The 17,050-nt window shown below is 43.1% G+C and overlaps 1 protein-coding gene across 11 annotated transcripts in view; it reads left to right on the top strand.

Moving 5' to 3' along the window:
* Positions 1-17,050, top strand: part of nrcama (neuronal cell adhesion molecule a) — a 257,866-nt gene that overhangs the window by 227,596 nt on the left and 13,220 nt on the right. For all 11 annotated transcript variants that reach the window (XM_063058228.1, XM_063058227.1, XM_063058233.1 and 8 more), the window contains 2 exons: positions 3,632-3,763; positions 9,100-9,178. In XM_063058228.1, coding sequence (XP_062914298.1) covers positions 3,632-3,763; positions 9,100-9,178 — 211 coding nt within the window. The remainder of the gene's footprint in view (positions 1-3,631; positions 3,764-9,099; positions 9,179-17,050) is intronic.

Raw genomic sequence — 17,050 nt, 5'->3', positions numbered from 1 at the left:
CACAATCCAGGAGGGTCCACAGTGAAGACTGACACAAGACACTTGTTCAGCTCATCTGTCATTTCTTTGTTCTCCATTACTACCTCTCCAGTGTCATTTTCTGATGGTGCAATATCTACTCTTGCCCCTCTTTTACTCCTTGAATATCTGAGAAACTTTTGGTATCCTTTTATTTTATTGGCTTGCTTACTTTCATATTTCATCTATTTTCTCCATATTGCTTTTTTAATTGCCTTCTGTTGGTTTTAAAAGCTTCCCAATCCTCCAGCTTCCCACACATTTTTGCTATATTGTGTACCATTTTGTTTTTATGTTGTCTTTGACTTCCCTTGTCAGCTATAGTTGCCTCTTCCACCCTTTAGAATGCTTCCTCTTTGGGATTAACAGATCTTGTGTCTTCCAAATTGCTCCCAGAAACTCCAACCAATGCTGTTCTACTATCATCTCTGATAGTGTCCTCTTCCAATCAAATTTGGCCGGTTCTTCTCTTGTTCTCTGTAGTTACACAACTGTGATACAGATATAACTGGTTTTATCTTCTCAAACTTCAGGGTGAGTTTTATCATATTATGATTACTGCATTATAAGGGTTCCTTGAACTTAAGGTCACTAATCAATTCTGTTGTATTACACAGCAGCATATCCACAATTCCTTTTATCTAGTGAGCTTGACCACTAGCTGCTCTAAAGACCATAAGCTTTCTACAAATTGCATCTCTTGGGATCCAGCACTAACCTAATTTTCCCAGTCTACCTGCATATCGAAATCCTCCATGACCATTGCCCTTTTTACGTGTATTGTCTACCTCCCTTTGTAATTGTACCAGGATATAGGTTACTGATTACAACGGGAGATATAAGGATATATATATTTGGAAGATTGAATGTAACTCACATTAGGGTATTTTTACCATAAAGATATCTTAACTCTACCCACAAGAATTTGACATCTTCTGATCCTTTGTCATTTCTTTCTAAAGATTTAATTTAATTTTTTACCAATAGAGCCACCTTAACGCCTCTACCTAACTGTCTGTCCTTTTGATACAATGTGTAACCTTGGATGTTTAGCTCCCAGCTCTGATATTCTTTCAACCATCTTTCTGTGATGCCCTCAACATTATGCCTACCACTTTCTAGCTGGGCTCTAAGCTCATCTACCTTATTTGGTATACTACATGGATATTAGATTTTTGGGTTAGAGATAAAGGCTAATCCCATTGAATCAGTGCCTTGCTGCCATTGGGAGAAGGAGTTTTATGGTGGCTGAATTGATAACAGCATTTTCACAGGACTAGCAAATTTTACATTCTCCACAGGCCACATCTTTTACTTCTGCATTTCTCTATTTTGTTCTCTTATATAACCATATAACAATTACAGCACCGAAACAGGCCATCTCGGCCCTTCTAGTCCGTGCCGAACTCTTACTCTCTCCTAGTCCCACCGACCTGCACTCAGCCCTTAACCCTCCATTCCTTTCCTGTCCATATATCTGTCCAATTTAACTTTAAACGACAACATCGAACCTGCCTCAACCACTTCTGCTGGAAGCTCACTCCACACAGCTACCACTCTCTGAGTAAAGAAGTTCCCCCTCATGTTACCCCTAAACTTTTGTCCTTTAACTCTCAACTCATGTGCTCTTGTTTTAATCTTCCCCACTCTCAATGGAAAAAGCCTATCCACGTCAACTCTATCAATCCCCCTCATAATTTTAAACACCTCTATCAAGCCCCCCTCAACCTTCTACGCTCCAAAGAATAAAGACCTTACTTGTTCAACCTTCCTCTGTAACTTAGGAGATGAAACCCAGGCAACATTTTAGTAAACCTCCTCTGTACTCTCTCAATTTTATTGACATCTTTCCTATAATTCGGTGACCAGAACTGTACAGAATACTCCAAATTTGGCCTTACCAATGCCTTACACAATTTCAACATTACATCCCGACTCCTATACTCAATGCTCTGATTAATAAAGGCCAGCATACCATAAGCTTTCTTCACCACCCTATCCACATGAGATTCCACCTTCTGGGAACTATGCACCATTATTCCTAGATCCCTCTGTTCTACAGCATTCTTTAATGCCCTACCATTTACCATGTATGTCCTATTTTGGTTAGTCCTACCAAAATGTAGCACCTCACATTTTTCAGTATTAAACTCCATCTGCCATCTTTCAGCCCACTCTTCTAATTGTACCAAATCTCTCTGCAAGCTTTGAAAACCTACCTCATCATCCACAACACCAGCTATCTTTGTATCATCTTCCTGAGGTTCTAACAGGAGCAGCTACCAGGGACATCCTGCAATGTACAGGGTGCTCACAGCTATTCAACAGTGGGGAAAGCCTTTAATCCCATCATCCACATCATTGACATATAATGGGAAAAGAAGCTGTCACAACACTGACACCAGTGGAACATCATAATCACCAGTAGCCAATCTTCATTCCCTGACTTTGCCTCCTGCCAGCCAGCCAATCTTCTATCCATTCTAGTATCTTTCCTGTAATACTATATGCTCTTATCATGCTTATCAGGCTCATTTATGGCTCCTTATCAAAATCCAAGTAAACAACAACCACTGACTCTCTTTTGCCTATCCTGCCTGCTATTTCCTCAAAGAATTCCAACAGATTTGTCGGGAAACCATGCATTTTCTATCATATGAAACATCATTCTTAATAATGGACCCTAATATCTTGTCAATTACTGAAGTCAGGCTAACAGGCCTATAATTTCCTACCTTTTGTCTCTCCCTTCTTAAAGAGTGGAGTGAAATTTGTGATTTTCTAGTCCTTCAGAAACATTCCTGAATCTAGAAATTCTTGAAAGATCACAACTAATGTCTCCACAATCTCTTCAGCCACCTCTGTCAGAACCTGGTCCATCTGGTCCATCTAGTCCAGGTGACTTATCTACCTTCAGACCTTTCAGCTTCCCAAATACTTTCTCCTTAGTATTAGCGGCTACACTCATTTCTGCACCCTGACACTCCAATTTCTGGCATGAACAGCCTTCTTACTTCAGTTATAAACTGTGGGCTCTGCAGTAGCTTAGTGGTTAGCGCTATGCTATTACAGCTTGGGGCATCGGGGTTGAAAAATCAATTCCCGCGTCCTCTGCAAGAAGTTTGTACCTCCTTCCCGTGTGCATGTGGGTTTCCTCCGGATGCTGTGGTTTCCTCCCACAGTCCAAAGACATACTGGTTAGTAGGGTAATTGGTTATGGTAAAATTATCCTGTGATTAGACTACGGTTAAAATCAGTCGGTGCTGAGCCACATAACTCAGTAGGCAAGAAGGACCTATTCCACACTGTATCTTAAAGTGAAATAAAATAAACTGGCAAATAGTATGGTTTAAGGCAATGAAACGAGACAAAACACTTTTATGATTTATTTAGTTATTTCATTACCTCCAAGTAATGTCTGTGTTTGTAATCAACAGCATATTATCTATTTTGATATCATATTTTGTTAATGTTACATACCAGTTCTAATTGTATAATGAACTGAGAATTTAACATGAAGGTGCCTTGGGATATTATCTCCACTAACGATCATTTTAACTTACATTGTAATCAGTATTTTTCTTTACTCTTTCTTTCAAATAAACAACACCAGCTATGGCAAGCCGTCAGGTAGATATTGCCACCCAGGGTTGGTTCATTGGTTTGATGTGTGCCATCGCCCTTCTGATCCTGATTCTGCTGATTGTCTGCTTCATCAAAAGGAATAAAGGAGGCAAATACCCAGGTAAGGGCATTTTCAGCCAATGCAGGTATTTAGAGCCCATGGAGAGTTCTGGTCAAATTTACACCAAAGGGTGAGCTAGACCTCATGTAGTGACGCTAAGGACTTTTATTGGTCGGATGTATGTGAGGAGTGAGCTGTGAAGATTCATCTCCTCAACGTTGCGCCGATACATTTAGGGGCAACCCCATTGAGGTGCGTTGGAGGACATATCAAATATAGCTGGAGTTTAGATAGCAGAGATGTAGAGGTCCTGACAATACTAAACCCAATACTAGAAGACTGGGAACTTAGACTTGCTAAGGTGTTTGTAAGACCAGCAAGTGACATAAAAGAAGGGGTAAATTTAAACTATCTTTGTAAACAAACTACAACTCGCTCATGAAAGCTGTTTAAGATGCAATAGAATATATAACAACTGGGAAGGTAGTCAGGGGAATGGCAGGTCAAACTTAACTCAGACAACTGCAAAATAATACATTTTGGGAAGTTAGACCAGGGCTGGATATAAACAATGAATAGTAGAGCGCTGGGATTATTGTTGAACAGGGAAATCTTAGGTTACAAGTATATAGTTCCCTGAAGAACAGGGTGATGAGAAAGGCATATGGCATGCTTGCCTTCATCAGCTGAGGCACTGCATAGCAGAACGTCATGTTACAGTTGAAACATGACACAAACCCAACAACGACCTGTGCACCCTCACTGGCCACAGGATTAATACCAGAAAGTTAGAGAGTGGCAATTGTTAGTCCTTTGTTCAAGAAAAGTAACAGGGATAATCCTTGAAACTATAGATCAGTGAGTCTTCCACCAGTGGTGGGCAAACTATAGGAGGGCATTCTTAGAGACTGGGTTTGCAAGCATTTGAGGAAGCATAGTCTGATTAGAGAGATTCAGCATGGCCTTGTGAGAGGCAGGTCATGCCTCATGAGCCTGATTGAATTCTTTGAGGAAATGACAAAACAAATTGATGAAGGTGGAGCAGTGGATGTGGTGTATATAGATTTTAGTAATGTGTTCAACACGGGTCCCCATGGTAGGCTCATTCTGAAAGTCAGGTGACATAAGGACCAGGGAAACTTGAAAGTCTGGATTCAGAGTTGGCTTGCCCACAGAAGATAGTAAGTTTGCAAATGACACAACGGTTGGTGGTGTTGTGGATAGTGTAGAAGGTTGTCATATGTCCTAACAGAGCTTTGATATATTTGGGCAGAGAAGTGGCAGATGGAGTTCAGCCCAGAGAAGTGTGAAGTAATACACTTTTGGAAGATCAAACTTGAAGGTACATTGCAAGTTTAATGGCAAGAATCTTAACAGTGTGGAGGAACAGGGGGATCTTCAGTCAATCTTCATAGATTTCAACAGAGTTGAGGATTTGGGTGGAGACCCTTATTCAAGACTGAAAATGAAGGGGGAAGATTGCAAAATGAATAGATGGGGGGTGGGAAGGAGGACCAGCTGGAAGGTAATAGATGAAGCCAGGTGGGTGGGAAAAGTAAAGGGCTGGAAAGGAAGGAATCTGACAGGAGAGGAAAGTGGAACATGGGAGAAAGGGAAGAAAGGAGGGCATCAGGGGGAGGTGATAGACATGTGAGGAGAAGAAGAAAAGAGAAAGTGCAGGAGAAAAAATTATACTGAAAGGAGAAATCGACATTCATACCATCAGGTTGGAGGCTACCTAGACGGAATATGAAGTGTTGCTCCTCCATCCTGGGAGTGGCCTCATCCTTGCAAAGGAGGAGGCCATGGACCAACATGTTAGAAGAGGAATGGGGATAAGAATTAACATGGTTGGTTGCCGGGAAGTTCAGCTTTTGGCAGGTGGAGCAGAGATGCTCCACAAAGCGGTCCCCCAATTTATGTCAGGTCTCACCAATGTAGAGCAGTCCGCATTGGGAGTACCGGATACATTATAGAACCCCAACCGATTTGCGAATGAACTGTTACCTCACCTGGATGGATGGACTGACAGGCCCTGAAAGGAGGTGAGGGAGGAGGTGAATGGGCAGGAGAAGCTTACCTGTCACCTGCAGAGATGTATGTCATGAGAGAGGTTAGTGGGAGAGATAAATGGACAAGGGAATCACAGGGAGCAGTCCCTGTGGAAAACGTAGAGTGGGGAGGGGAGATAAAGATGTGTTTGGTGGTAGGATCCCACTGAAAATGATGGAAGTTGTGGAGAATGACCTGCCAACATACCCAACCAGTTCCACTCCACCACCAGCCTCTTCCTCTGTCTGGCAATACTGATCCTCACCCTCAACCATTTTACCTTCAGTCTCAAGGGATAGCCATGGGTACCCATGTGGGCCGCAGTTATGCCTACCTTATCCATGGCTACATAGAACAGTCCATGTTCCAAGCATTCGCTGGTAATGCTCTCCAACCCTTTCTGCACTACATTGACAACTGCAATGGTGCTGCTTCATGCATCCATGGTGAGCTCATCAATTTCATCACCTTTGCCTTCAACTTCCACCATGCCCTCAAATTCGTGTGGTCCATTTCTGACAACTCCCTCTCCTTTCTCAATCTTTCTGTCTCCACCTCTGGAGACAAACTGTACCGACATCTCTCATAAACCTACCAATCCCCACAGTTATCTTGACTATACCTCTTTCCACCCTGTCTCCTGTAAAAATACCATTCCCTTTTCTCAGTTCCTTTACCTCTGCTATATCTGTTCCCAGGATGAGGATTTCCTTTCCAGGACATCAGAAATGTCCTCCTCCTTCAAAGAATGGGGTTTCCCTTCCTCCACCATTGATGCTGTCCTCACCCACATCTTCTCCATTTCCTAGACATCCAAGCTCACCCCATCTTCCTGCCACCTTAACAGGGATAGAGTTCTTCTTCTCCTCACTTGTCACTCCATGAGCCTCTGCATCCAACATATCATTCTTTGCAACTTCCCCCATCTTCAACAGGATCCTACCTCCAAAAAGACCTTTACCTCCCCTCCCACCCCCCCCACCGCCAACTCTCCACTTCCTGCAGGGATCACTCCCTGCATGATTCTCTTGTCTATTTGGCCTTCCCTTCGAATCTCACAACTGGCACATAACCCTACTAGTGACAGATTTGCTACACTTAGACATTTACCTCCTCCCTCACCTCCATTCAGGTCCCAAAATAGTCCTTCCAAGTGAGGCAACACTTCAGGTGCAAATCTGTTGGGGTCTTCTATTGTATCCAGGGCTCCTGATGTGGACTCCTCTACATTGGGAAGACCCAATGTAAATTGGGGTACTGCTTTGTTGAGCACCTCCACACCATCCGCCAAAGGCAGAACTTCCCACAGCCATCCATTTTCATTCTAGTATGTTGGTCCATGGCCTCCTGCTTTGTCACTATGAAGCCACTCTCAGGGTGGAAGAACAACACCTTATATAAGGTCTAGGTAACCTCCAACCTGATGACTAAACATTGATTTCCCCTTCCAGTAATTTTTCTCCCTCCCCCTTCTCTTTTCTTCTGTTCCCCACTTTTGCCTCTTAACTCTTCCCCTCACCTGCCTATCACCTCTCCTGGTCCTCCTGCTTCTTCCCATTCTCCCATATTCCATTCTCCTCTCCTATCAGATTTCTTCTTCTCCAGCCCTTTACCTGTCCAACCCATCTTGCTTCACCTATCACCTTGTAGCTGGTTCCCCTCCCCCTCACCCCAACCTTTTTATTCTGATGTGTTCCCCCTTCCTTCCCAGTCCTGAAGAAATAGCTTGGCCTGAAACATCAACTGTTTATTCATTATCATAGATGTTGCCTGACCTGCTGAGTTCCTCCAGAATTTTGTATGTGTTGTTCTGGATTTCCAGCAGAATCTCTTGTGTTTAGTGTTACGTACCCCGTAACTGGGTTGCCAAGCCAGCAGAAATGTACCACTAGTTGGAGTCTGGTTTACTAGAAACTAATAAAGTTTTATTAAAGAAATAAGTAACACAGTACTCTAATCGTAAGGATATAAATGCAACAGGTTAGCAATGATAAAACACACATGTACACAGAACTAGGGTAATAGGAATCATCCAAGCTCTATCGCAGTCTAGGGGTAAAATGATCAGTCTCAAGTGACGCAGAGTTCAGTTCAGCTAAGTACAGTTCGCAGTAATTGCTGTTGTGCTGTTAGAGAGAGAGAGAGAGAGAGAGAGAGTGGGGGGAATACAAATTTGATTCAAGCAGACCTTTGGTGTTCTTCGCAGTTGGCTTTCGGGTGGACCCTTTTATGTCTTCTATCTGTTTTCGGGCGGACCCTTTTATGTCTTCTGTCCCGCTGTGGTCACCGACTGTGACCCCTCCTTTCCGGATACGACCGTTCTTCCGCAGTGAACCCGGCACCCAGGCAAGGGCGGACACACACACCAGGTTCCCGCCGATCGTACCTTTTCACCCTGTAAGACTATGGCCGGTTCCCGCGATCCGGACCTCCAAACTTCCACCAACTTGTGGGGGCACACCGCTCTTCCAGGATCTCGTTATCTTGTGATCTCGTGCCTTAGCAAACCTGTTCTTTTTATCCTCCTACTGGGGTATCGCCTGTCCATCAAACTTCAAACAGTTCAGGTTCAAAGCAACCGGTCTGTCAATATTCTGAATTGTGTCTCTTTTTGTTAATCTCTCTCCTCTCTCATTAACATTTTGAATGTTTCTCCATTTGTCTCCCTTATCTCTCTCTCATTAGCATCAATCTTCTGATAACTTGGTTTTTCGTCACATTAGATTTATATAAAAGTGTGAGAGGAGTAGATGACCAGTGTCTGTTTCCCATGGTCGAGGTGCCTGAAACGAGAGAGCATAGGTTTAAGGAAAGCAGCCTAATTTTGTCCATCCTCTCCTTGCAGCACATTCAGGCAGCATCCTGATAAAGCCCCTTCTGCACCCACTCCAGATCCTCTACATCCTTCCTTTAATGGGGTGACCAGAACTGAATGCAATACTCCCGATGTGGTCCAACTGGGATTTCATAACATCCTTCATTTCTTCATTTCCTTTTCTCTTCACTTTGTTTTCCTTTCTGCACCTGCCCCCCCATGAATTCCCTAACCCCCAGTTTTCTCCTCCCAGCCCAATCCTCCCTCTTCTACTTCTCACTCCTTCCCCAGTTCCCTTCTGATCTCTGTTCTCCTCACTTGCTTCGCCTACTTTCAGTACTCCCCACTCCACAAACCATCCTACTCCATGTCCCCCTTCTGATTTTCCTTCTACTTCCCTCCTCCCTCTTTTCCCCCAGCCCTATCTTACCTCCTGCTGTCCCCTTCCTGCCCCTCTGAAAACCCACCTCTGCAGAAACCATCCAGAAATTTAATACTTTCCCCTTATCTTTGCTCCCAACATTTGCAGTAAAGGAGAAGGAAGATGCTCACGCAGACCCTGAGATTCAGCCCATGAAAGAGGATGATGGAGCCTTCGGTGAATACAGGTGAGCACCTGTCCTCTACCCTGTCATCTGCCTCTCTGTACTGTCTCACTGAAGATTTATCCAGCTGCTCGGAATTCCTAGTTCCGGACATTTTGAATGTAGTGAGCTTTGAAACTGTGATTAGTCTGCATTGAGATTGTGGGTTTTTTTTTGCAATTCCTTATTTCTTCCCATTTCTTGGAAAACCTGGACGTGGAGTTGTATGGTCCTGTAAATCTATTGTATGTTGATCCTAACATCCCAATCCCGTGGATACTCGCACTTTAACCAATCCAGCTTTCTGCCTCTGAACTTTAAAAGTTGTGCAATTGTTTTTCAGTAAAGAAAATAATGTCCAATCATTTAACAGCATTTTGAAATGTTGTTTTGTGGATTGTTGTGCCTGGAAGCAGTGGTTAGAATGGTTCCCACCTGGTGTAACAGAAAACCAAAAAAACTGCAGATGCTGAAAAACTGAAACAAAATGCTGGAAACACCCAACAGGACTGACAAGGGTCCAGGACACAAGTCGTTAAACTGTTTCTTCTGCCACAGATGTTGCCTAACTTGCTGAGGGTTTCTGACATTTTAGGTTTTTGTTTCACATCTTCCGGGTTGTCGGGGCTGGGAATTGAGGAAAAGGACACAGTAAGTGTACAGTAACACACCATTGGAGTGGCGTGAAGCACAACTCATAACAATCAAATAGTGACAAGGGGTTAAGAAGGTGCAAGCATTGTTGAAAGGAGAGATGGTTTTCGAACGTTTACGGCAAAGGTCAGTCAGACTGATAAAGAGTTGAAGTGTGTCAGACCCAAAATAGAGAAGGAGGTGCGTGTTTATGTATTAGAACCTTTCGTGATAAATTCCTTTGTGGAGATGTGGCAATTTATGTTGTTTTTTGGTGAACCAGTTGAGGTGTTTCAAGTAATAAATGGATTCAGTAGAGTGGATAGCCCAGAAGATCTTGGAGTGGTCTAGAACAAAGTCACTCTGATGCAGAATCAGCAACTATCGTGGGAATTTGAAACCCCCTCCAAAAATTAAGGGCTGTAGATGTATGAGCAATATGAAGTAAAGACACAGAAGACTGCAGATGCTGGAATCTGGACCAAGTATCAAACTGCTGGAGGGTTGATGAGCATCTGTGGAAGAGAAGGAATAGTCGAGATTTCAGGTCGAGACCCTGCATTCGGACATTAGGTACAGGTCCGCTGTTATTTTATGGAATGGTTGAATAGGTCTCTCTTGTTTAAATGTCCCACACTTTAATTCTAGCATGTTGACTAAAGCAGGCTCCCATATCCCAGCCCTGATGCTCCACCTTGTTGCTTCCCCCCCTTGCAAAAGTGGGATCATGTTACCTATTGGCGACCAGCCATAGGAAAGCCCAAGAAGAAATGAGCTTTTGCTGCTATCAACGAAAGGTATAAGTTTGTCTTTTGCTGTTTCTTTTCCCCCATTGTAAAGATGCCTTTGCTCGTCAGTTAAACTTTCCATAATTTCCCTGACTACATTAACAAGCAAGGTGACCCTCAGCTGGTTTGCCATTTTCTATACTGTTACTGCAAGAGGAGGCTTTCTGTGGAAACAAAAACTCCTCTTCTCTTAGCATTTTCATGAGCCTGCCTCGTTCAACACACTGCCCCAGTTTTAGCCTTGTCAGTTCAGTGACAAAATAATCAGCGCTATGTTTTGATTAGCATATCAAACTATCTGGCTGCACGTAAAGAGAGGTCAAAGGGAGCAGCTTTCAAGCAAATGTAGGTTTAACGCTTGCTTGAGTTCTGACTAACAGACAGCTCTTCAAAGTATCGTATCAAACTTGGCACAGCACTTGGCTTCCTAAGTAGGTTGGGTAAGGTGTGTTGTTAACACATTGAAGGGAAAAACATGGGGGGCACAAATCGGGTGGGCAACAGTCCTGTGGAATTCAGAAAACTAGCTGCTAATGTGCCTCTGTGCGCTCACAAACCTAGCGCAACGGTCTATCACTCCATGTAGATAATGTGCCAGTCTGCAGTCAGTGATGTACAGGGAGAAAGCTAGATCCATGGATTGCTTAGGTTATACGCAGCTGATGATTCAGAGAATTACAAACATAGGAAGGCTATTTGGCCCATTGTGCCTGTCCCTTTAAGGATCTTCCAATGGGTCTCTCCCATCACTGGATATTTACTACATAAAATTAAACTTCCCTCATGTCACGGTTGTATCCCAACAATCTTATATATTTTCATATCAACCCTTCAATGACCAGATGTAGTTTCTCCAAATCATAGATGGTTTTGATATCTATTAAAATCACCTCTTCTCTTTGTTGTAGGTAGAGCAGCAATGACTTTTCTCAAAGGTGGTAGAATAATTCATTGCAGCATTTCAACATCATTACTCTTTTTCTTTTGCATTAACAATAACTTACATTTACATAGCACCCATAAGAGTATATAATACCCCAACTCAGACCCAATTGGAAAATGATAAAGTGGAGGCAATAATAACTTGGAGGGAGAGGAGATAAAGAGGATGGGAAGCTTTGGGAGGAGACTCCAGAGTTTAGGATCTTAGTGGACAGGCATGATCAACAGTAAGGAGAGGAGCACTGATGTTTCCAAGAGTTGAAGGGGTTGAAGCACTGTACAGGGATCACAGGGGTGAGACCATAGAGAGACTTGAAAGAGGGACTGATAGATTTATGACTGAGTTGTTGCCCTGCTATGGGCTAGTTGATGACAGAGGACACAGGAGTGATTGCTGAATGGTTAGGGAAAAGGCTGCAGAGCTCACGGTAGGTGGAAAGTGGGAGTATGTCAAGATGTATCCAAGGTGAGTTGAGTCTTGGGTTTCCAAGGCATGAGTGAGAGCTTCCAATAAGATGCGGCAGTGGAGCAGGTTGGTGATATGATGGAGGAGGTGAGAGGTGGCGCTCAAAATGATGGTGAAGTATGAGATTAGGTTGTAATCAGTCCAGCACAATCTTGAAACAAAATGATAAAAGTGTGCAGCAGTTCAGGCTGCATCAGTGGAAAGGGAAGCAAAATTAATGTTTCACATTAGGGAACCTTCATCAGCTTCAGCAGGGTAGTGTCAAGGGAGAGGAGATTATGATGAGATCCAATCAAATGCTTCAGTCTTCCCACTCAAGAAATTGATGGTCAACAGATATAATGGGGGTCAAACTGGGAATTGTAGCACTCGTGTGCAAACTGCAACCATGATTTAGGACGACTTTGCCAAGAACAAACATGCAGTTGAGTTGTGGGAAATGTTGAAGGAAGGATGCTGGGGGGACAACAGAGGGAAAACAGCCACTGGGAGATGATTCTCTGGCTACCATTGGAGTTGGTTGGGTCTGCGGTAACTGAATTTTTTTCCACTGAGGTGCAGTCTCTGTGTATTAGTAGAGTCTATGGCAGTTCCACTGATATTATTGCAACATGGGAGTCTTCAAGCTGAGTAGCTTTAGTTCAACTTTGTAACAAAATGAAAACCCGTGTAGCTTTAAGGGCATGTGACAACAAATTGCATAGCCAAATGTCTTTCTTTCTTGGTGCAAATCAAATATTTAAAATTCACTGAATCTGCAAGATACATTTCAATGAAATTTGATGAAAATTACCTTTCATTCCTTGAAGCATCATTCTTACTCTATCCCTTGCAGAGTGGCCCCTTATTCTCCTACACACCGTGCCCCCTCTCTTTCTCTGCAAGATGATCTTTCACACTTTGAAACATTGCCCTTCTTTCTCCAGTATGGACCTCAACTCCCTGACATTCTGCCCTCACCCACTCCACAAGGCGATCCTTCACTCCCTGATCCACTGACTGCACTCCCCTCCCCAGTACCCCTCACTCCCTGACACACTGTCCCATTCCCTCCCTGGACTTGCTGTTTACTCTCTGAGACGTGCTGTTCCAGTACACTTTAGTTGTTGTTCATCCAACATTCATTTCAGCATTCATAAGATAATAACACATGGGAGCAGAGTTAGTCCATTCGGCCCGTTGAGTCTGTTCTGCCATTCCATCATGGCTGATTTTTCACGCCTCTCAACCCCACTCTCCTGCCTTCTCCCCGTAAGCCTTGACACCCTTATTAATTAAAAACCTTTCAACCTCCACTTGAAATATACCCAATGCTTGACCTCCACAGTCATGTGTGGCAAGAATTCAACAGGTTCACCACTGTCTGGCTAAAGAAATTCCTTCCCATCTCTGTTCTAAAGGAATGTCTTTCTATTCTGTGCTGTCTGGTCCTAGACTCCTCCACTATAGGAAGCATCCTCTCCACGTCCACTTTAGCTAGGCCCTTCAATATTCCATAAGTGTCAATGAGAATACCCTCTCATTCTTCTAAGCTCCAGCAAGTACAAGTCCAGGCCATCAAACGCGCTTCATATGTTAACCCTTTCCTTCCCAAGATTAGCAGAGATGGGGGCAGAAGTGGCAATGGATATGATCTTTGTTGCCGTGGAAACTGACATTAATGGCTGGTTTCTTAAGGGGAAGGGATTCTGCATGCACATCTTGAAATTGGATTGAAAATGAATGTGTGGAGCTCTGACACCTCAGCCAGCAGAGTGCTCCAACAGGAAGTGGGAGCATGTAATTGAGCTGCGTAAGATCACAGTCCCATTCCGCTGTCCAGAATATCCCTTTACAGATTCACAGGCACCCCCACACTTGATGTGTTTTCCCACCTACAGTGAGATCAAGGCCAAGTGTCTCCTATGTTTTCCTTATATCAACTCTGTTTGTAATGTAGGATTCTGACTAAGGATTGGCATGATGGTAAGGGATGACGTGAGGGTTGGGAATACTCTAATCACCTTCCAGAAATCAGAGTGGGCATACTATGTCAGCAGAGAATGTGTGGCAACACTTGCGGGGTGCCCTCAGCACAGCCATAGATTGTGTTGGTTATTAACACAAATGACTAATTTCACTGTGTGCCTGGATGTATGGGTGATAAATAAATAAATCTAAATCTGAGGCTCTGGTTCCCAGCCTTTCAGGGAAAAGGAGCAGCTTTGAAAAGAGAGATGGGTCTCTACTTCTATATCAATACAGAGAAGACTCTCTGGCATCTTGACACTTTACTGATGGCTACACATTATGCTTTCGATAAATTTAATGAAAAGCAGTTTGGCTGATCGTTGTTCAGTAAAACTTTGTCCTTTTAATACACAGTGATGTGCATTATCTTCAAAGCAATATTGTGATATTAAAGCCTTATGTGTTCTTGTAGTCATTATTTCATCTGTACAAATATTTTCCCATTTTGTAAGATTTTTAAACTGTATGAGCTTAATGATGTTGATGTACGTTGCCTATTTATTCGCAGAGATATATATATATATGTATATATTGTACCCCTATTGTGTATAATTAGCTCTTTATTGCTATTTATCTCCATTACCTTGCTATTTCTACAAAACTTTAGGGTGCAACTGATTATAAATTGATGTCATTATCAGTGAGGTGGAATAAGGTAAGGTCACTTGCTTAGAGCATGACTTAAAGATCCTGACACTGCTTTCAGTTCAAAGCAACAGGAGGTTCATATGGGGGAAATTGGAACAGCGTCAAGAAAAGATGTCAAATTTCTTCCAAGTCTTTACCTGTTAGGTTTTCACTGAATCAAAGGGTAGTCCCATTCTGTGGCCTGATGTGGACCTATAGGTTTAGATATCAGTGGATGCCCTCGGTGGACTTGGGACCAAGCTGAATGAAACAAATCACCCCCCCCCCCGCCGCCCCATAGATTGTTGTTCTGAGAGGTGAGCCCCTCTCCTCCCAGAGTACTCCCCCTCCAGGATGACCAGATGAGTGGGACTGTACTGAGATATCAGCAACAGTATGGGGGTGTCAAACCCCACCAAATTCAAAAAGGAGAGTGAATCGGGAACGGGAATGATTAAAAATGAAAGTGGAAATCGTTGCACCCTAATGGAAATGAAGGTAAATAAGCTTGTGCTAAGATGGAGGGTTATTTTCTTCTGGCTAATAATGTTGCTTGTCTCAAATGCTGAAACTCAACTAAATATGTTGGACCTCTAACTTGATTCTGCTGTTATTGATTAAATCTCTGAGAACTGATTCTCACATTTCTTGCAGAACATGAGCTTGTTTTCATCACCTTACATCTACCACAGTTTGCAAAGTAGAATGAGTTACAAATGAAGTACAAAGTAGAATGAAGTACAAAGCACAGACGCACAAAGGCAACTGTTTCTTCCTCTCCAGCACGTTTTCCTCCCCCAGAATTTTGTACCATCTGATCATTGGTTCCAAGACTTTGACTGCTATCTGCAGCACAGTTCCACCGTTGTTGCTCCAGTAACCAACCTTGACGACCATCCTTTACCTGCTAAATCAGACACAGCCTAAAGGCGGTTCCATTACGGTAGCTTTAGTGTGATGGGCGATTCACCTGCCCTCCTTAAACCAGAGGCATTGAGGCTGATTTCAATCCTATGCAGGATTATTCAGTTCAGGCTTGGTTCTGTACAGAACCTGATATTCTTCCATCCTTTTCTTCGATGGAATCATTGAGAAAGTCCAGAACTAACTTTTTTTTTCTTAATCAAAAGGATAATGAAATGTAGGGAAATATTCCATCCACTTTATATCTTGGAGCAATGGAATATGGAGCGTCACAGAGATTTAAAGATTCATACGCTGACGTTATTAGTGGCCAACTGAAAACAATCAAGAAAAGAAGAATGGAATGGCAGCCTTCACCTCGAAGTGCTAAATGAGGTCTAACCAAACTTTGTATAGTGCAACTTCTAACTCTGTTAGAACTCTCTGATGACCTTCATATCAAGCATTGTTCATAGAATTTGCATTATACAAAGTTTGGATGAAACCCCATTTAGATCCCGCATTTACTTCTGGGACACTGCACCACAGAACTTATATGTTCAGTTTGTTGGGGAGGCAAGACAGATTCAACAGAATAGTAGTGAAAAGGGTCAGATTGACTAGCCTCGAGAGTGGAAGATTGAGGGCCAATCTGAGTATTTAAGGCAGTTGTAGGATTAATTTGTATGAATAAAGGGGAAATATCACCTCCTGTAGAAAGGCTGGAACAAGGGCATAACCTTAACTTTAATGCCAGTCCATGATATGCTTCATAACTCAAGGTTGGTAAAGATCTGATATTCAATTCTCAATGCTGTGGAGACTATTTTCATATTTTTCATGACATAGAATTAGCCCATCTAGTCTATGCCAGCTCTCCAAACAATCCCAATCCACTTTTTTTTTGTTTCTGAATAACCCTCTCTCTCTCACATGCCTGTCTACCCCAGGGGTAGTGTACAATTACCTGCCAACCCACTCATGTTCGGGTAGCAGGAGGAGACCGGAGGTTGCAGTCGTAATCCACAGAGTCACGGAGAAGGCACAAACTCTACAAAGACAGCGCCGGAGGCCATGACTGCCCCTGGAGTTGTGAGGAAGCAACAATAACTGCTACACCACAATGCTGCCCAGTTAACTTTGTTTTATTTTCAGCTTTTAAAAAAATTTTTATTTAGAGATACAGTGCAGAACAGGCCCTTCTGGCCCATCAAGCCGTTCCACCTGGCATCCCCCCTATTTAACACTAGCCTAATCGCAGGACAATCCACAACAACCAATTATCCTACTAATCGGTACATCTTTGGACTGTGGGAGGAAACCGGAGCACCCGGAGGAAACTCACGCATTCACAGGAAGGACATACAAACTCCTTACAGAGGACGCCGGAATTGAACTCCAAACTCTGCTGCCTCGAGCTGTAAAAATACTGTGCTAACCGCTATGCTACTGTGGCACCTTGTTAAATGATAGGAAGGCAAATCAGGTAAATAGTTTGCCCAGGATCAAAGTGAACAGCAGGATATT

This window comes from Mobula hypostoma, chromosome 9 (assembly GCF_963921235.1).
Source record: "Mobula hypostoma chromosome 9, sMobHyp1.1, whole genome shotgun sequence".
Lineage (NCBI taxonomy): Eukaryota > Metazoa > Chordata > Chondrichthyes > Myliobatiformes > Myliobatidae > Mobula > Mobula hypostoma.
Note: the sequence above shows the minus strand (reverse complement) of the source record. Positions and strands in the feature narration are given on the sequence as shown.